At 40.6% G+C, this 21,624-nt stretch overlaps 1 protein-coding gene across 3 annotated transcripts in view; it reads right to left on the bottom strand.

Moving 5' to 3' along the window:
- SIDT1 (SID1 transmembrane family member 1) overlaps window positions 1-21,624 on the bottom strand; it is a 96,651-nt gene that overhangs the window by 14,723 nt on the left and 60,304 nt on the right. For all 3 annotated transcript variants that reach the window (XM_036018105.1, XM_028505176.2, XM_028505175.2), the window contains exons 10-17: window positions 17,708-17,751; window positions 7,831-7,902; window positions 6,285-6,430; window positions 5,489-5,562; window positions 4,426-4,492; window positions 2,871-2,944; window positions 1,800-1,923; window positions 1,484-1,601 (exon numbers count right to left, since the gene is read on the bottom strand). In XM_036018105.1, the coding sequence (XP_035873998.1) occupies window positions 1,484-1,601; window positions 1,800-1,923; window positions 2,871-2,944; window positions 4,426-4,492; window positions 5,489-5,562; window positions 6,285-6,430; window positions 7,831-7,902; window positions 17,708-17,751 (719 nt within the window). The remainder of the gene's footprint in view (window positions 1-1,483; window positions 1,602-1,799; window positions 1,924-2,870; window positions 2,945-4,425; window positions 4,493-5,488; window positions 5,563-6,284; window positions 6,431-7,830; window positions 7,903-17,707; window positions 17,752-21,624) is intronic.

The raw sequence follows: 21,624 nt of genomic DNA, 5'->3' as shown, positions 1-21,624 counted from the left end.
GACATGGACCACAGTGTGGTATTTGTTGGGGAGCTCTAAGGGGGCTAAATGGTAATGGGAAAAAATACAATAAAAAATGAATGAACTAGCTGTCCTTGATCAATGTTGATAAATCTTGAAATCATATTGTTGGATGAGAAAAGAAGGTTGCAGAACACACTGTGGTAAATTAATATCAATTTACTGTAAATGTAGTAAACTATAAAAATGAACTGCAAGAATAAACACAAAATTAATCATAGTTGTTGTCTCTGGGGAAGGAAAGAGGGGAAAAAATTTGGAAAGCAGTTCAAAAGAAGACTTCAACTTTCCACAATATTTTATTCATTAAAAAGTAGATGTAGGGCAAATATTTTCAAATATTGGCTTATGTTAATTCAGGGTGGTGAGTAATATTGTTCTGTATAGTTTTCCCTATTAAAAGTGTTTTGTAATATTAAAGAATTAAAATGTGACAGAGAATTTCTGTGGTGTCTCAGTTACCAGCCAGAGGCTAAAGCACAAACATAAATATGACTGCTTTAAAAATCCTTACTCTTGACTGTGAAGAGCATTGTTAACTGCATACTCCCAGCACCAGCTCTTCCGCCCTCCTTCCTGACAGCATCTCAGTACTAACTCAGGTTTCTTAGCCCTGTTTTCAGTTCATAAATGTACACCCTTCCAGCCAGTTTGCTCCAGGAAGGCTAATCCCACCTCTGGTACCAGCGGTGGGTCCCACCCATCTGAAGGTGATGTGGCAGCCTCTGTGGCCACCCAGGCCTGAGCTAATCAGCGCACAGAGAATGAGTCTGGGATGAGCTCATGACTGGTTAAGCTATTGAGGTGTGAGGGGGTGTTATTTGCAGGGGGTGTTAGAATAGAAGTTTCCTTGCTCTGAAATGAAGGCTCCTGGAAACCAGCTTGCTGTGTCCTCCAGACACTGTGGAGCAGAGACAGGAAGCCAGACCTGCTGCAGCTCTATTTGCCACTGTGAGTTCCGTGGTAGCCTGAGACTCAAAGCAGCGTGTGAGAAGAGGAGCCGGGGCCACTAGTCCTGTCCGCCTCTGTAGTTTCAGATGGTGAGCTGATAAATGTCCTCATTATTTAATTCAATTTGAGTTGGATTTTCTATTATGTGCATCATGAAGCAGTCTAACTGCTGAAGTAGGCCAAGTTACACGGGAGGGACCTTTACAGACACTTGTTGGTGAGCTTTGTCCAACTTGCTGCCCAGTGCATAGCCCATGGCCCACCTACAGATGCAGCCACGAGATCGTCACTCAGTGTTGAGGGTTTTCTAGTCTAAAAGGTGGTCAGAGAGAAAAAAAGGTACAAAATGTGGAAACCATGCCCTGTGGTGAGGTGCACTCCGATCACTCTAGCTTATGTAAAATGTCATTTAATTCTTGCACGTGCATGTATGACCTTGGTATTTTTGGAAGGGTCCCAGGATAAGACTCCCCTAATTGAAGTCTATGTAATTAATGTGCATTCTGATTACCAAATTGGAAGTTGGAGTAATTAGGGCAGATGTGGTAACAAGCACTGAGCACTCCTTCCATCATCAGCGCGATGCCCATAGCATAGAAGAGGCCAAAGTGTTTGGGAATCCCATACTCCTGAAAAAGGAGAAAGCCTGGTCAACAGAAAGATACCAGGGAGTGACGTAGCCACAGACCCTGGAAACCCAAGACTCTGGCCTCAAGCATCACCACCCATCATCACCATCAGGCCAGATGTCCTTCCCTTTTGCAGACCGAGACAGGAACCATAACCCTTCTTAGCTCCCACTTCCAGTTTCCCCACCCTCTTCTCACTATGGCGAAGAGGTCCTTGGCTTCCAGGGCTCTTCGATGGAGAATGTCCCGGCGCAAGACTATCAGCAGGAAGAGGAAGCCCAGGAGCACGTGTCCCACGTTACTGAGAATGTTGTTGAAGGCACTAAAGGAATAAGAAAGAGAGACCATGACAGACTCAGGCAATCAAAGAGATTTCAAGAATGAATGCAAGAATCAGCAAGGGAACTGAGCATTCGTGTTTTCCACCACTAGCCTTTTCATAAGATTCCAGGACTGGGAAATTACCAGAGGTCACTTTTAATCTTTCACTTTAGGATGCTTAGCATGTTAGATGTGTTTGTTCCTCTCAGGGTGCCCACCAGGCTTCCCTCACACCCTCCCAACCTCTCTGGTCCTAATGGCATGGGCACAGAATGAATCCAAAAATAGGCAGTTTGGCTGAGTGTTTCAGCTACACTGTGAGAGGGAATTCACCTAGATGGACCCCTTTAATGTGTCAACACTCAGCTCTGCAGGTGTGGATTTCAGGACAAGCATTACCGGTCACAACCCGTGGCTTTAATTCAGGAAACTGAGGCTAGTTCAGTTCTAGAACAAGGAGCCAAGTTCCCTACTTCCAGGCACATGCTCTTTCCACTTCTTGTGGCTACAGTGTGGTCTCAAGGTCAGCAAGTGTGGGTTCAAGTACCCACATCACTAACAGCTGAGGGACCTTCAGCAAGTCCTCACCTTTCTGAGTCTTTGCATCGTCACCTAAAAAGGGGGGCGATGATAACAATGCCACCTTCTTATGAGCTTGTTTAACTGATTGCATGTGGTAGCAGCTCAGACCCATGGAAGAATGTCATCACAACTAGGGACCTGATGTTTTCAAAAATGTCCCTGCCCTCGCCTCAGCTGATTATTCTTGGGAATAATCCAGGGATGAGAGAAGCATACCTAGCTTCAACTTCTTGATTTCATTCCTCTTTATTCACGACTGGGGTAGTTATCCATAGATGTTTTTAGTATTTTTAAAAACCAAAATCACAGCATTACACAGAAAGGCATTTCCAAAGGCCTCATGGGGAATCCATGGACTATACTTACCTCAGGACGCCCAAGGGGTGAGCACAGAGGAAGTTGTAGTAGCAGATGTCCTGGTTTCCGGTGACATTTACTACCTGCAAAATCGAGAGCAAGGAGATGCGGTTCTCCTCCATCCCCTGAGCCAAGCCTGGAATCACAGAGAGCAAGCACCGCTCCCAGTGATGATACACTGCCAGCGATTTAGTGTCACCAGAGCCCCTTCTCATCAGGGCTGGGTCATTATCTGCCACCTTTACACGGCACAGGCAAGTCTCCTTCAGTTATTTACTTACTTTTCTTTTTTATTAAATTTATTGAGGGTAACACTGGTTAACAAAAGTATACAGGTTTCAGGGGCACAAAATTGCCACCATCTTGCTTTGAATTGAAATATTCTGTCTTCCTCATTATATGGCCTCAAGGTACAATTCAACTGAGTATGTTTCCTTTGTTCTCATGATAAAAGCAGTTTCACTGGATGTGCCTGTTAGGACAGTCACGATGTGTCCTAGTTTCTAGGTGAATGCTGGGAGGAGGGGAAGCTGTCCCATCCTCTGGGAAATGATATCCATAGGCAGGTAGACATGAGGACATGGTGGTGGGTTATCCATACTCATCACCTCTCTGTCATTAAGAGCCTTCCCAGCCCACAGCACATCTATGTCTGACAGGGCCGCAAAGTATTCAGAGAATATTTAGATTACAAACTGTGGTATTCAAACCTCATAAAGTCCTTGTCTGCATCATGTAGTAAGTATAAAACTGGCTAAATATTATTGGACCATTGGCTATCAAACTTGGCTATACATTGGAATCACAGGGAGTTTAATCAATACTGATGCCTAGTTCTACTCTCAGAGACTCTGATCTAATTGCTGTTGGGCACAGCTTGGACACTGGGACTTTTAAAAGTTCCCCGGATGATTTAAATCCACAGCAAGGTTTGAGAGCCACTGCATTAGAAACACCTTCAGCCTGGTGCTGTTCTAAATGGGCTTCTCACGTGGAATAGGTACCAGAGGTCACTTCAGCAGCCTAGGCCCTTGGGTTCTATGAAGGAGTGGTAGGGATTCTCGAGCTGTTTCAATGATTATTTTCGTTTGTTTATTTTATTTTGTTTTCTTTTTATTTAACACTTTATGAAGCTGTTTTTACTTTTACAAAAACAACAACAACAACAACAAAAACATTTTCCCCTTAGTGAGAGGGCACAGGCTACATGAGACATCCTATTTCCTTGTTTCATTCTGGAACTTTATTTACCTCACTCATTATCCCATGATGGTCAAAAGCTCAGACTGGTAAATAAACAACACAACTGATAGATACTATGATTGAGTGAATGCAAGACTGGTAGACAAAATAATAACAAGTGGTCCCAGATCCCTTTGTGATAAAACAATTGGGAATTAGATTTAAAGGTCAGTTGAAGATAAAACGTTGGTGAAGTCCAATTAGAACCCAAGTGGGAAATTAATTTTTGGACCAGTCCCAAGTTATGCCTTCCTCTGTATGCCACAGCAAAGATCTCTTCACACAGTGTGAAGGCTCGGGTGGGCTTCAGGGCAGCACTTACCGTCTGGTAGGTGATGACCAGCTGGATCACAGGTAGTGCATAGAACACGGCGATAGTGATGATGTTCCTGTGTGGGCAGGAAGAGCCAGAAATAGTCACTTCCAAATGGACAATGGAATCTTTGTTCAATTTTTTAAAAAAAGAATGCTCTCACCCCATAACTCCCTAGTCAACCCACAGAGGCAGTCAGAAACTGATAATGTGGTTCTCATTTCTCCAGTCATTTGTAAAACAGTGTGAATAATAGTTGCTTCTGGCTTAACCAAATCATTAATGAGAACCTGTGTCTTAAAGATGCTGTTAGAGTAAAAGTGATCGGAATGTGAGTAATGGGGGATGGATCACATGAAGGGATGTGGCTCTCTTAGATTCCTCAGGTCTAAAATGAAGGTCACACTACGAAACTCCACGTGGCCCCCATTGTCCCTCGTTTCCCTCTAATATCTGTATCCAATTAAAGGGGCTGGAATTGAGAAGAGTAGAGAATGGGAAGATCTGTCACAGTGTCAGCCTGGGGGTTCTGAGGGGAGAGAAGGAGGGTCCCTGCCAGGCAGCTCAGCCTCTCGGCTTGAAGGGAGAGGTTGCATGTATGCGTCTGACCATCGTGAATCTATTTGTCAAGGGCTGGTAGTATTATCTCCCAGGGTGGTTTCCAGCTACTTGGAGATGCTCTAGGCATCTAGTCCTGCAATCACTGGTTCTTCCAAGAGCAAGGCCTGGTGAGGAGAAGAGAGGATGGCTGTAGTTTAGCATGTCTCATGCTAACGGTAGTGACATTAATGTCACTGTTACATTAGCTTTCTGGAAGAGGATTTAGTGGGCTTCCTACTCACATGGGAGTCCACTACTTTTCTCATTTTTCCTATGTATTTATTTAAGTTAGGGCCAGTTGCCTTTTGTAGTTTCTTTTTGTTTTTCCTGTGGAATGTGGCATGGACCCTTAACACACCTATACTTGTGCCCCACCAAACGCTGAAACCTGTGATACAAGTGACACTACCTTATACAATGAGAATTTAAATTTTAATGAAGGCAACTATGGCCCTCCTGGTCACCTACTCACCAGAAATAAATCTTATATTTTTTGCTGACAATTCTCCGATCCTTCCTGGACAAATCTGACAGGTAAAGGAACACCTAGGAAGCCAAAAACAAAGAGAATGCAAAACTGTACTTGCTTTTTCTTTTTTTGCACCAGATACAAAGGAGAACTTTACAAATTTCAGTTTAATCCCTTACTAGGGATTAAAATTACTTAAGAAGATTTTTCTCTTAATTTTGCTTGTCTCAGGATACCTTAATAAAAATCCCAGTATTTCTCTTGGAATATTAAGGATTGGCTGATGTGGGAAAATGACTGGGGGCCACAGGCTTCTCATATCTCAGTAGCTGATTTCCCAGTTTTTGGAGACGTCCACACAGTGGTTCTGGAACTGCAGGACTAGAGCCATGCATTCACCTTCAGTTCCCTTACCAGATACGATACAGTATAATACATGTGCGCCAGAGAGAAAACAACTTTACTCCTGAAGGATGATATTACAGAACCAGAACGTTTTTCCAGCTCCACCCCTCAATGAATCTTTTCTTCCATCTGGTTGGATCCCTTCCTCCTTTATTGTCCTCAAGCTGTCACTTCAGACCCCGAGGGTGTTTTAATGCTCTCATTTTTTTCCTCCAGAAAGGAAAGCTAATTAGAGTACTGCTTTTAGTCTATAGTTATGTTTTACCCAAAAAGCCCTCTGGGAAACGTGACTTCTCCCGAAGAGAAAAAAATAAAGGAAACTAAGGCATTGCTGAAGTTGTGTTTAACTGCGGAACTTCCCCGCCTCTCAGAGACCATAGCCAGGCAGAGGTACCTTGGTCCGGATGACGTTCTTGTCACTCTCAATGTCCGGCATGGTGTCGAAGTCACTCTCCTCCACAGAGCTGTCCGTGTCTGACTGGCATGGCTGGCCCCGTTCAGGGGAAGACATCTGCCTGCCAGGACTGGAGCTTGACCCGCCTGAAACAGAGAACGCTCATTTGCCTTGCTAAGCCAAGAAGAACCCAGGGAGCCCATTCTTCTCTGCAAAAGCACAGTGCCGACTCACACTTTAAAATGTTAGTAAAAACAAACTCTTTATCCACAACACAGGAGCTTTCTCTCAATTCCTCCTCAATGAACTTTTAATTTTCTTCCTCTCCTATTTTTATATTTAAATTGTCTATTTCTAGGGCTGAATACATATTAAGAATAATAAAGACATTTGATATTAAGACATCTATTCTGTTAACTATTGGTCGCAAAGATAATGAGCTAAATTTCATGTTTCATATTTAAAATATGAACATAATGATTATAAACATACACATGCACATAGATATGTTTCACATCTACCACAGGTATGCACAAGCACATTCATATCCAGCATCCATACATGGCCTGTGCATGAGGTATTTATACACAGAAATCCCCCACATGCTGCGTCTAAGGTTACATAATGAATGTTCTCGGGAAGAAGAATCCTTGTGTTCCCGTGAATGTTTCCCACAGCAGATGGGAATTTGTGCAGCTTGATGAACACATGAGCTGAGCCTACCTTCTGCTTTATTTCTTCTGTTCAGATAGTTAAACAAAAAACAAAACAACAAAAAAAAATAAGCCCTGTTCTCGCAGAGCCAGAAATAAGTCTCCTGCACTGAGCCCACATGCTTCTTAAAGTTACAGAATAACAGGGCAGGAACACAGGATGCCCAGTCCCTCTACACTGACATTTCGAAGTGGGAATGTCACCATTCACAGGGCCACAAGCATCATGGGAGTGCATGGCAGCAGCAGAGCACTCCTACTCAAAGGACACAGCTAGGTTCTGAACAGGACACGGTTCTGTTCCTCTCAGGCATGTAATGAACACTGAGGGGGACATGTGCGTGACTGGAGGCAGTGAACAGGTTCAGCCATGAAGTTAGCTGAAAGGAAAGACTGTCAGGCTTCAGCCGTGTTCACCTGTGCCTCGGCCTTAGTCTTCAGATTGCCCTGAATCCACTGAAACCTGAGAATAGAACAACTGGTTGATTGAGGTTGGGTTTCCTGACGTCAGACTGTGACACACCTTTTAGTCCTGAAGTCAGGCTGGGTATGAAAAAATCCCCATTGGGGCCTTGGGAGTTGATGGCAACCATCAAAGAGAATTCTGCTCAAGTGTGGCTAGCAGATCCAAGAAATAGAAAAACAAAACTGGAGAACATTAAAATTGGAAGGAACCTTCCAGATCATCCAACCAACTCATCTTATAAAGACAATGCAAACTTATGTGATGACTGCCTTGCCCACTCTCCTAGTTATTAGTGGCTGGAGGACTTGTGTATCCTACTCTCTGAAGAACTAGGAAACACTTCCATGAATAGACTTGTAGGAAATACCTATTGCCCCATAATTGCTCCCTTCAGGGGTGCTGGCAGCAATGGGATGGGACACCGCCATCGTTCCAGAGTCTGTGAAAAGGAAAAGCAAAGAGGCAAACACTTTAGTCCAGCTGCTAAAACAAAAGGACACGGCACAACTCTAAGTGGTCTGAGTTATCAGGGCACAATATTTTAAATTTGATATTCTTTTCACTCTAATACTGGAGTCACCAAACTATGGCCTGCAGGCCAAATGCCTGCCACCTGATTTTATATGGCCCTTGAACTAAGAATGATTCTTAAATTAGTGGAGGGGAGATCAAAAGAAAAAATAATATTTCATGATAGGTAAAAATTCTAGGAAATTCAAATTCCAGTGTTCATATGTAAAATTTAATTGAAACATAGTCACACTCATTTGGGTATGCCTGTGGCTGCTTTGGCTACAATGGCAGAGCTGAGCGGTTTTGACAGAGGCTACATGGCTGGCAAAGCTTAAAATATTCACTGTGTTGGCACTTCAGAGAAAAGTTGTTGATTCTCGCCTGAGAGCATTGCAGAATCCCAAGAACAAAGGAGCATGAGTCCTGAAATCACTGTGAGGAAGACCTTCACTGAACAAAATCATCAGGAACAAATGTCTGTGATTAAGGCACTGTTATGTGGAGGTTTATTTGTTATAGCAGCTAGCAATATCCTCACTATAGGCAGAAAAAGCCCAGATAGAAAGGAAATTGCTGCACTCCTTGAAGCAATAAATGATGACAACATGAATTAGGGCTATGCATGAAGATCGGATATTTTGAGAGATATTCAGGAGGTAGAATAGGTATACCTATTGCCAAGTGGTGGTTGTCTGTGAGAGAAAAGAAGTCTCTAAAAGAATGCTCCTCAAACTTTTCCAGTGATGTACTCCTTGTAACAAGGAGAGTGAACTCTTTCTTCTGAGAGTCTGGGGGTCATCAGGAGCCACCCCACCACAAGCATCAGAGAAGAAGATCTCCCGCCTTTCTCATTCATTATTAGGAAAGGCACTGTCCCACTAAGTTTGTCCATTTGTGAGAGTTAGGCGGAGCTGAACAAAGAGAGCAGAAATCACATCTCAGCAGGTATCCAGGCAGTTTCTGGCCCTGACATAGCAGCGCCACCGTGTTTCCAGCAGCCACGCTCATCTGTGGCACACAGGACAATGCTCCTTCAGTGCTTCCTGAGCTTGGCCAAGCATCTGGCATGTTGTGGGGCTGGTGGGAATTTCTTACCAATATTTTCTTTCTGAGAGATGAGATTGCTTGTATCACAATACAGGCAAAAATATCTGTGAGTTCACTTGCCTGTCTCTTGTATTATTGCAGGGAAATATATTTTCAGTGATGACACATAACTGAGAATATTCTTTAATACCCTCATTGTAAATATATTTCCATTTCTTCATTGAAAACATAGTTCATTATAGTTTACATTAATGCTGCAGTGTGTAACCCATGTAAAAGAACAAAAAACCTCAAACTATTCATTGTTCATCACAATCAACTCTCTCCATCCAGTTGTTCATTTCCACTGGTGGGCAGTAAAAACATTCACAGTTTTGCAAGCCAATTTTATAGGCTTGATGTTTCTCTTTTGTTTGCCCATTCATTTCCTTCATGAAGAAAAATAATTAAATCCCAAGTTCAAAATATTTAGCCAAGTGATGAGACACAAATCTGATGGACTTGGAGACTCAATTTCCTTCCTCACTTCGATGGCTCAGCTGGACAGCAACACCTTGGGGCTAATGCAGCCTTCTTGGCAGGCGAGGCAGAATGCAGACTCCTTGGCACTGCTCCTAGGCTTGGAGACCCCTTAGTATATTTCTTATCATTATAAAGAAAGTAGATGTTTTCTGTCTGTTCTTGAGCTTACCCACAGTGACAGGGATCAGCACCATCTATACTTTTTATCCAACTTCAAGGCATAGAAACAGGTTACTTTTAGACTCTTAAGTATGAGAGATTAGATCTTTTGAGCAAAATAACAGTGTTATGGGAAGATGATGTCTACAGTTTGACTTTTTTTTATCTAGGATAGTTTTGGTCATAGTTACAGCATGGTACTCTACTGCTATTTCTGCTGCTGCTACTATTTACTATAACAAATACTAATACTGTCCTGGTTGGTGTGGCTCAGTTGCTTGGAGCACGGTCCTGTAGACCAAAAGGCCATGGGTTTGATTCCTCGTCAGGGCACCTAACCAGGTTGCAGATTTGATCCCCAGTCTGGGCATGTGCAAGAAGGCAACCAACTGATGTTTCTCTCTCACGTCATTGTTTCTCTCTTTCTCTCTCTCCCTTCCCTTCTCTCTAAAAGCAATTAAAAAATGTTCTTGGGTGAGGATAAAAAATGAATTTTTAAAAAATTAAAAAAAAAACAAGTACTAATACTATTACCACCACTGCTGCTACTGCCAGTTCTCCGGTCACTGTTACTACTGCTGCAGTTGCTGCTGCTAATACTGCTATCACTACTGTTGGCTAATGGTTCCTGGAAACTTCCAGTGTGTTGGACACTCTTTTGAGTTCTTTACAAAATTTTTAATTTTTTAACCTCTCTGAGGTGGCTACTACCATCATCACCATTTTAAAGACAACAAAAGGGAGGTGCTGAGAGATAAGTAATTTGCCCAGAGTGACTCAGATATTGGGTGGATATTGGCTTGCCATATTGCTCTCAGTTACAATTTATCTCCTTAATTTAAAAAAATACAAGGTTTTTTCTTCAAAATATGAACAACTTACAGTAAGCATGTTACTTTGGTGGAGTGCTCAAAAATACCTCTTAAAAAAGACAAGGAAGTGGAGGCTCATATACATCTCCACTTCCATAAACTCATACTTTTAAGAAGTATCTAAGCACGACCTTTGCTTTTTAGATTGGCTGCTGGGCTTGCCAATGATTCCCTATTTGGCCATGCTTGTGTCTTCTGTCCAGTTCATTATAGGAAGTGTCACAAAAATCACCATACTGGTCTTATCTCTATGGGCTATCTATAAGCTTTTATGCTTCTATTTCCCCCAGTCTCACATATTTTCCTATTCAAGCTTAAGCTCCCTATTTTTAACCATTAATGTTTGTCCCTTATTTATGATTTAACGTAAGAAATATTAAATGTGCAAACAGTAATTGAAGAATGACATTAAAATAATAAAACCCAGAATTTTTGGCATTTTGGTGTTACTGGGAAGCCCTTTGATAGGTAAATAGAAGTGTGCACAGAAGAATGCTTGAGGTCAGTTGTGGCAGGAGGTAGAAATGTTTGTGGGAGCTAGTGGTTTTTGTGTGTATGTAATCAAAAGAGAAAACACACACACACACAAACTAAAATCAAAGCAAGTAAGGAAGAAAACCCCACTGTTTTGTTAAGTGACAACTTAATTAGGAAGAAAAAGCCAGCTCAGACTTGGATGTATCACCAGCTTCTGCACTCTGCTCTGGCTCATAATTGAGGCTGATCTGCTTTGGATGTGGTCATAGACCCGTCCATTCTGAGGCAACACCAGTGGTTCTGTGATGATGAAGAGTGTCAAGATTTTCATGTACAATACAACTACCATGATATAAAATGATTTCACCTTGTGTACTTTTATAGGCACAATTTAAATATAAGATTGGTCAACACTGGATAATTTTTCTTATGTTTAAGGCTTCTTAGAATCCAAAACCCTAAGGATTTTCTCACAAACTTCAAATATGATCAATGGTCCCAGAAAGCAAGCCATATTTATATTTAATTGTATGGCATTTCAGAATTAAATACAGAAGTATTTTAAATATATTTTATTGATTATGCTATTATAGTTGTCCATTTTTCCCCCTGTTATTACCCTCTGCTCTGCACCCCCTTCCCACCATCATTCCTCCACCTTAGTTCATGTCCATGGGTCATACATGTAAGTTCTTTGGCTTCTACATTTCTTATACTATTCTTAACTGCCCCTGTCTATTTTGTACCTACCAATTATGCTTCTTATTCCCTGTACCTTTTCCCCTATTCCTCCCCTCCCCCTCCTCACTGATAACTCTCCATGTGATCTCCATTTCTGTGATTCTGTTCCTGTTCCAGTTGTTTGCTTAGTTTGTTTTTGTTTTTTTAGGCTCAGTTGTTGATAGTTGTGAGTTTGTTGTCATTTTACTGTTCATAGTTCTGATTTTCTTCTTTCTCTTAGATAAATCCCTTTAACATTTCACATAATAAGGGCTTGGTGATAGTGAACTCCTTTAACTTGACTTTATCTGGGAAGCACTGTATCTGCCCTTTCATTCTAAATGATAGCTTTGCTGGATAGAATGATCTTGGACATAGGTCCTTGCCTTTCATGACTTTGAATACATTTCCAGCCCCTTCTTGTCTGTAAAGTTTCTGAGAAATCAGCTGATAGTCTTTGAGAGCTCCTTTGTAGGTAACTCTTTCCTTTTCTCATGCTGCTTTTAAGATTCTCTCCTTCTCTTTAATCTTGGCTAACGTAATTATGATGTGCCTTGGTGTGTGCTTCCTTGGGTCCAACTTTTTTTGGACTCTCTGAGCTTCCTAGACTTCCTAGAAGTCTACTTCTTTTGTCAGATTGGGGAAGTTCTCCTGCATTATTTGTTCAAGTAAGTTTTCAATTTCTTGCTCCTCCTCTTCCCCTTCAGGCACCCCTATGATTCAGATGTTGGAACATTTAAAATTGTCCTGGAGCTTCCTAAGCCCCTCCTCCTTTTTTTTTTTTTTTTTGAATTCTTGCTTCTTCATGCTCTTCTGGTTGAATGTTTATTTCTTTCTTCTGTTCCAAACTGTTGATTTGAGTTCCGATTTCCTTCCCATCATTGTTGGTTCCCTGTACATTTTCCTTTATTTCACTTTTCATAGCATTGACTTTTTTCTCTATTTTGGGACCATACTCAACCATATCTGTGAGCATCCTGATTACCAGTGTTTTGAACTATGGATCTGATAGGTTGGCTATTTCTTCATCACTTAGTTGTGTTTTTTTCTGTAGCTTTGATCTGTTTTTTTTTCATTTGGGTTAAAAATTTTTTTTTGTCTCACTGTGCCTGTTACATAGTAAGGGGCAGAGACTTAGGTATTCACCAGGGTCGAGCAACTCACTAGGCTGTGTTGCAGCACTGTCTGTGAGGGAGGGATCTGAGAGGGAACAATGCTGTTTGCTCAGTGTTCATCATCTGGCTTTCAGTCACTTCCTCTGCTACCCACAAACAATTTGAGCCCTTCTGGTGCTCTATTTCTGGGTGGGTGACTTTGTGACTCTAGGACCCTGTGGGTCTCTCCAGTGAACACTCCTGTGAGCCTTGGAGTTTTTCCCCATCTCTACAACCCCCACAGGTTTTTTCAGTAAGAGGTTTTGAGGCTTTATTTACCCACACTGGAACCCTGGATTGCGAAGTCTGTCTTGCTTCCCAGTTTTTCCTCCTGGTTTATCTGCATGCAAATGTGGGGCCTTCTGTTCTTTCAGCCACTGCCTTGCCTTGTCCACCTGCTGCCACCTCGCCCACCCAGGTTCTCCAGCCACTGGCTCACCATGCATCCTCTCTGCCCCAGCTGCCAGTCTGGCACCCCTCCTACTGGTCTGGATGAAGGTTTCTTTAATTCCTTGGTTGTTGGGCTTCCATACAGTTTGATTTTTGTCAATTCTGTTTTTTTTTTTTACTTTAAATTTGTTGTCCTTCTTTTGATTGTGCGAGGAGGCAGTGTATGTACCTACACCTCCTTCTTGGCTGGAAGTCTTAAATACAAAAATATTATTTCATAGGACAGACCAAGATGTTCTGGCTGGAAATAAGCACACATATAAGGTTGTGAATGAGCTTATCTAATTGAGGAAACTTGCTCTGGTGTGTTTTTCTCTGAGCACAAACCCCTTGCCATCTGTCTACTTTACTAAATAGAATAGGATATGCTTTCTTGCTTGCTTTCTATGTTAAATGTTCTGTGTGAGGACAAAAACTTCATCTAATTTTGAGCATATTTAGAACTTTCAGAGACTTCGTATTTATAACTGTCCTGCCTCTTTCTGTCTCTGAACTCAGGAGGTTGGAAGCTGAAGAGGGAATCAGAAATAATGTGAACCAGCTGCTATGAAATTCCATTGTTATGGCAACTGGCTACCTACCCTAACTAATTTCATGTTTTGCTTCAAAAGTTGAGAAAATGAAGAAAACCACTAATCTCTGCAGAGGGATATAAAATTTCTCTTAAAGAAAAAACTGGGCAGGAAAAGTCAAGGGCATTTGGGAAAAGAAGAGTAGAGAGTCAGGACTAGCATTAGAGACCCGATGCCCCAGAGCCTGGTAATGGCTGGTGCTCCTTGACTCCTCCAAACTCAGCGCGCTGCTTGTTTTATTCCCCACCCCTTCCCAGACACTGCTGTTTGCTGAGAGGCTGCTTCCATAATGGCTCTCTCCAGGGAAGGATGTGGTTGGCCATTTGGTTCTTAAATATATAAACTTGACATGTTTATCAAGCTCTCACAGTTGAAAACGTGGCCTTCTCTTAAGCTGCACCCCAGGACACAGTGACAGCTCACATGGCCCCACAGCTTGTGAGGTATGCTTCATTCATCTCTCTTCCCAGGTGGTAACTGAAGTTCCGTACAGCGTCTTTTACAACGATGTGAAATGTGGGTTTCACCACTGATGGAGCCAGTGGAGGAAACTTCTTAGAGCACAGAGCCTTTCCTAATACTCCTCAGATCACCACAGAGGAGCCTGGTTTAAGTACTAAGTGATGAATGGAGAACACACTACCCATCCATTCATACCACAGGAAAAATGTCTGTCGGAGGTCTGAAGAAGCTTATACCAACACTATTTCTACTTCACCTGGCTCTAGGGTGTCATCTTTTTCATCCCATGAAGTTTAAAATAAGTTTTTTCTCTTTTTAGAATAGCTGGAGCCAATGTTGACATTTTTCAAATGCAACGTAAAGAACTGCAGACACATCAAAGAAAAACAAAAACAGAGGAGTCAACAGGTTTTTTCTTTCCAGATGCAGCCTTCCTGTCACAACCCAACCAAAACAGAGCTGCCATCAGCCCCCAAAGCATTTCCTGATCTCTGAGCTTCACTGAACTTTCTGTAGCCCTACTGTTACACTCATCTTGGGTAGAGCTTGTCTTCTCTGCTCCTAGTTTTTTTTTCTTTTTGGTGGTGGTCATTGTTCATCACAATAACCCTCCCCCCACTTTTTATTTATTAAATTTATTGGGCTGACATTGGTTAACAATACTATACAGATTTCAGGTGCACAATTCTGTAACACACCATCTACACATGGTATTATGTGTTCACCACTGCAAGTCAAGTCTCCATCCTTTCTGCTCTTGTTTTAAATCATCTAAGTCTTTCCCTGGCTGGGTAGCTCAGCTGGTTACAGCATAATCCCCATATGCCAAGGTTGTGGGTTTGATCCCCTGTCAGAATACATGCAGGAATCAACAAATGAATGCGTAAATAAGTGGAACAAATCAATGTCTCTCTCTCTCCCTTTGTGGTGAACATTCTTATTCCCTACTCCCTAACTAAGCTGGGATTTTGTTCAGGTAACCTCACCTGTGCCTGGCAGCCCACATATTTAAGTCCAGCAATTCTCACTTTCGGGTACAGAACCTGTTTTGCCCTCAAGATGACATTTGGCAATGTCTGGAGACATTTTGTTACAGGGAGGAAGTGTACTACTGGATTCTAGTAGGTAGAGGTGAAGGATGCAGTTAGATGTTAAATATCCTACAATACACAGGACAGCCCCAAAGAGCTAAGAATTATCTGGTCTGTAACGTCAATTAATGCTGAGTTTGAGGAATCCTGGTCTTAGCAAAAGATGACCTCACACTAATTCTATAAGTAGGCTTGATGCATCTGCAGGTAAACATATTCCTTTGCAGTGACTGGCTTAACAATGAGTATGGAAGTCACTCTAGGCCAATAAAATGAGAGTAAGTTGCTAAGTGCTTCTGAAAAAGTCCTTCCCCCTGAACAATGTCAGGTGAGGGTGTAAATCTGATCCATGTCACCACCAGCTCTGTGAGCCAAGCAGAGCCAGGGGGATGGTGGGGGAATGACCAGCCACCTGCCTCTGTCAGCCCTGCAGCCCAGCCTTCTGCTCAACTTCCAGGGAGAGGGGCTCCGCTGTGGTGTAGGCATGTTTGAGACATATTTTCTTGTCACTTGCAGCCTCATAGAACCTAATTGATGTATCTTTATCCTTTCCTTTCCTTTTCTTTTGGTCATTTGTTCATTTCTTCTTGCCATCTGAGGATTGCCTCTAGCTCTTTCCTAATTTTCAGAGGCTTCTGGATCTTGGACAGTCATCTGGCTCAAGTCTCGGTTCTGTCCACCTATGTGTCACTATTCAGGAGAGTCTTCTGGACACGGTGTTCCTTTAATTATCACTACAATAATAAAATGACCTCACTCATACAATAAAAATAACAGACTATTTATTCACACAACATCCAATGGGATCCAACCAATCAGGCTTTCTAAGTTCAACTAAGCCTAAATTAAGAGCAAGCCCTGGGAGCACTGGAGGAAAAAAAGGTGAGATTCAGAGAGAAGACAAATTTATTTAAACATTTTATGAATAAAAGGGAAAGGAGTATTTAGCATTTTAATGACAGTAGAGCAGGTGCCCTTTTACAGTCTTTATATCAACTGTTGAATACTATTTTTAAAAAAATCCCCTGGGAGGCTGGAAAAACAGATAAACTGACAGTAAGGAAGACAAAAGTCCAAGGAAGGCAGGAGAGGCAGCAGGGGAAAAGTTCTTGCTGGGTGGGGTTGGGGCTCAATTTCTGTCTTTCTAAGATTCCATGGGTTTATTTAAGTGTTGAAAACATAAAACTAAACATCTGCTGCTTGTGACTTAAAAATCAAGCCTCAATTCATCATTCCTTTTCTAAATAATCACTCTCCACCAAATGGCTTATGAGCACCATATAACTTATGCTGATGTAGGCTTTTCAAAAGTGAGGACATATACAAAAGGTACAAACTCCCAGTTCTAAACTAAGTTAAGTCTTGAGGATGTAATTAATGTACAGCATGGTGACTACAGTTAATAATACTGTATTGTATATTTGAAAGTTTCTAAAAGAGTTGACCTTAAATGTTCTCATCGTAAGAACAAATGTATATTGTATGTATGGTAATGAAAGCTAGCTAGACTTGTGATTGTTTTGCACAATATACAAATACCAAATTATTATGTTGTATACATGAAACTTATACAATCTTGAATATCTCAATTTAAAAAATAGAAACATTTCATTTAAAAAAAGTTTTGATGACAAGATTAGGCAATGAAATGCCTTTGTTAAAACTCTCAGAGTGGAGGAAAGGGATGTTACAATGGTTGAATAATCAATTATTCTGGATTTCTCAAAGTTATCATACTCGTTATGATATTTGCTGGTCTCAAATATTTCAGTTTTCTAGACACTTGAGCAAAAATTGTCTCAATTTGGGGAAAGTTAACCCTAGATTAGAGTTAACACAATAAATTTTTAATATTGTTCACAAATCAACTTTCAGATAAGAAACTGAGAAACAATTTATATCCTAAAACAGATTAAACTTTTGAAAAAGATGAATGGCTGACAAATGGACTGTGGGCAGTTGCAAGGAACACTCCATGCAAAGGTTTTCCGTGTGAGTTTCATGTCTCAGTAATTATCAACCATAAAAACTGGTTCTCACTGAGCTCCGTTTCTGTACAGAGACTGCAGATTTGACTACTCTGTGGGTTAGGAGTTAAGGGAGGGTTTGGAAAATTACAAAAGCAGAGAGACAAAAGAAGCAGCAAGTGGGAGTGTTACCATATACATGACACCAATTTGATTTCAAACTGGGGGTTTTTCTTACCATCAGTGGAACCAAAGTTTCCATCAATGGATTTTCTCTGAAACCTGCAAAAAAAAAAGCACATATACATGGTCCTAAGGCAGTGAAAATCTCAGCATTTACCTTTGTCCCCTCTAGACTGTATTGCAAATTTGTCTGTTAGAGTCTTTTAAAAATAGGCCTTAGGATGTGGAGAAACTGGGACTCTGATACATTGCTAGTAAGATAGTAAAATGCTGTAACCACTTAGGAAGACAGTTTGGCCGTTCCCAAGAAGTTAAACAGAGAGTTACCATATGATCCAGCAGTCTTACCCCTAGGCATATACATACACACATAAATTTATGAATTTGTTCAGATTCACTTATTTTCAGATAATTCACATATACTTTAATATACAAAATTCAATGAGTTTAGTAGGTTCACAAAGTTGTGCAACCATCACCGTTATCTAATTCCAGAACATTTTCATCACCCCCGAAAGAGATCTCAAACCTATTAGCTGTTCACCTTCCTCCCAGCCACTGGCAACTACTAATCCACTTTCTGTCTCTGTAAATTTAACCTATTCTGGACATTTCATATAAATGAAATTATACTATATGTGGTCTTTGTTGACTGTTTTTTTTTCACTTAGCATAATGTTTTAAAGGTTCATCTATGTGGTACATGAATCAATACTTCAGTCATTTTTATGGCTAAATAATATTCCATTGCATGAACACACCACGGTTATTTGTTTATACTTGAACATTTTGGTTGTTTCCATCTTTTGGCTATATGAATAATGCTTCTATGAACATTTGTGCGCAGGTTTTTGTGTGAATATATGTATTAAATTCTCTTGGCATATACCTAGGAATAGAAATACTGGGCATGAAGTAACTCTACATTCAACTTTTTTTTTCCCCAAACTGTTTTCATAGCAGCATCAAAGCAACTTTAAAACAAAAACTATTTTACATTCCTACTAGCAATGTAGAAGCTCCAATTTCTCTAAAAACTTACCAATTCTTGTAATTTTTCATCAAAATTTTTTTTATTATAACCATCCTATTGGACATGAAGCAAAATCTTATTGTAGTTTCAATTTGCACTTAGGGAAATGCAAAATGGCTCATAATATTGAACATCTTTTTGTATACTTATTGGCCATTCATATATCTTCTTTGGAGAAATGCCTATTCAAATCTCTTGCCCATTTTCACCTGGAGTCAGTTTTCTTTTTAACACTGGGTTGTAAGAATTCTTTGTAGAGTATGGATACTAGACTCTTACCAAATATATCATTGAAAAACATTTTCTCCAATTTTGCATGTTGTATTTTCACTTCCTTGATAAAATCTTTTAAAAACACAAAGTTTTAATTTTGATGAAATCCAATTTATCTATTTTTCTTTTGTTACTTGTGCTTTTAGTGTCATACCTAAGAAACTACTGCCTAATCCAAGGTCACTCAGATTTATACCTATGCTCTTTTCTGAGAGTTTTACAGATTTAATTCTTATATTTAAATCTTTGATCTGTTATGAGTTAATTTTTTAATAGGGTGTGAGGTAGCGGTACAACTTCATTCTTTTTCTTGCAGATACCCAGTTGTCTCAATACCATTTGCTGAAAAGAATATCCTTTCTCTATTTAATTGTCTTGGTATCCTTGTCAAAATTGATTATCATAAATGCAAAAGCTTACTTCTGAACTCTCAATTCTATTCTGCTGACTTACATATCTTTCCTTATGTCAGTGCTAGAGTATAAAAGCTGTGGCTTTGTATTAAGTTTTGCTATCAGGAAGTGTAAGACCTTCAGCTTTGTTATTTTTTCTTCATGAACGTTTAACCTTTTCTGGGTCCTTTGCACTTCCATATGAGTTTTAGGATCAATCTGTCAATTTCTATAAGAAAACCAACTTGGCCTTTGATTGGGATTGTGCTGAATCTTTAGATGAAGCTGGGGAGTATTGTCATGAGTTTTATTGCTGCTGTAACAAATTATCAGAAACTTAATGGTTTAGACAATATGAATTTATTATCTTACAGTTCTGCATGTCAGGATTCCAAAATAAGTCTTGTGTTGCTAAAATCAAGATATCATAAGGCTGTGTGCCTTCTGGAGGCTCCATGGGAGAATCCATTTCCTGGCCTTTTCCAGCTTCCAGAGGTGGCCTGCATTCCTTGACTCATGGCCCCGTCCTCTGTCTTCAGAGTGCGTCACTCTAACCTCCGCTTCCATCATCACATATCCTCCTGCTTTTGACCCTCTCCCCTCCCTTTTATAAGGACCCTTTGATTACATTAAACCCATACAAATAATCCAGGACAATCTCCATAACTTTATCACATCTGCAAAATCTCTTTTTTCATGTAACATATTCACAGGTTCCAGATATTGAGATATGGACATTTTTGGGGAACTACTGTTTTGTCTACTACACCATCTTAACAATATTGTTGCCCTGGCTGGCATAGCTCAGTGGATTGAGCGCGGGCTGCGAACTAAAGCATCGCAGGTTCGATTCCCAGTCAGGGCAGATGCCTGGGTTGCGGGCCACGGCCCCCAGCAACCGCACATTGATGTTTCTCTCTCTCTCTCTCTTTCTCCCTCCCTTCCCTCTCTAAAAATAAATAAGTAAAATCTGAAAAAAAAAAACAATATTGTCTTCCATGCAACTCATGAACATGGGACCATTTATTTAGATCCTCTTTAATTTCTTTCAAAGATGTTTTCTAGTTTTCAATGTATAAGTCATATTTAATTTGTTAAATATATTGTTAAGTATCTTATTATTTTAATGCTATTATAAATGAAACTGCTTTAATTTCATATTTGAATTGTTCACTGCTAGTGTATAGAAGCCTAATTGATTTTTGTATATTGAGCTTGTACTCTCAGTGAATGCAGGGATTCTTTTTGGAGGTGATGAAAATTAGACAGTGGTAATAGTTGTGCAACTGTAAATATACTAAAAGCCACTGAACTGTATAATTTAAAGGAGTGAATTTTATGGTCTGTGAATTATACCTCAATAAAGCTATTACTTTAAAAAACTATGTATACCATTTGGGAATTTCTATCAACAATGAAAATATGAATTACCTTCTTCCCTAAAATGAACTTCCCTTTTGGATGTGAGGGAGGTTGGAATGGGGGAGGAGGAAGGTTGGGGGTTAAATGCACCTGTGCTTTGGTATATACTCTTATTTACTTCCAGCTGGAGACTCTAGAGGTTGCACACTGCACACTTCGGATCCTGGTATGTTTGATGGAGGGCTTTCTCTTCATTCCTCTTTTATCCCTAGACACAGAAAATCCATCTTTGCCTCAGGCTTTTGCTCTCATGCCTGGACCACTCTCTCCCCAGATCCTCACATCCCTGGCTCCTTCCTGCTATTCAAGTCTTGGTTCTGACAGGTCTGCCTTGCTGAACAAATCAAATCTAAAGTAGCTCCCCCAATCCAATCATTCTCTAGCACATCAGAGTCTTTATTCTCCTCCTGTCACTAGCTGAAATTATTTTCTTTAATTGCTTGCTTGCTTCTATGTTTCTCCTCTGGACCATGTAAGCTCTATTAGAACAGGACTCCAGATTGTCTTTCTCACCACTGTGTCCTTAACCTCTAAGACAGGCCCTGGCACATAGGAAATGTAACTAAGTATTAGTTGAATGAAAAATGCATGTATCATAAAGGAGAGCAGTTATAATTTGGCCTAACTATTCTAGTTGGCCAATGAGGCTCTAGTGAAGTCTGTTTTTAGAACAATTTTAGTGATATTAACTGGCAAGCAATTATTTGGCCTCATAGAAGATGCTATGTTTGGATTGTGTGTTTGTATTAACAGGCTTTACCCACAATTGCCCCAGGTTTTGGAGCTGATAAAATTTTTCATTAGAGGAGTTCAATGATTTACGAAGCTAGGGTAAGGCAGGCAGTATCCAGG

Source organism: Phyllostomus discolor, chromosome 2, assembly GCF_004126475.2.
Source record: "Phyllostomus discolor isolate MPI-MPIP mPhyDis1 chromosome 2, mPhyDis1.pri.v3, whole genome shotgun sequence".
NCBI lineage: Eukaryota > Metazoa > Chordata > Mammalia > Chiroptera > Phyllostomidae > Phyllostomus > Phyllostomus discolor.
Note: the sequence above shows the minus strand (reverse complement) of the source record. Positions and strands in the feature narration are given on the sequence as shown.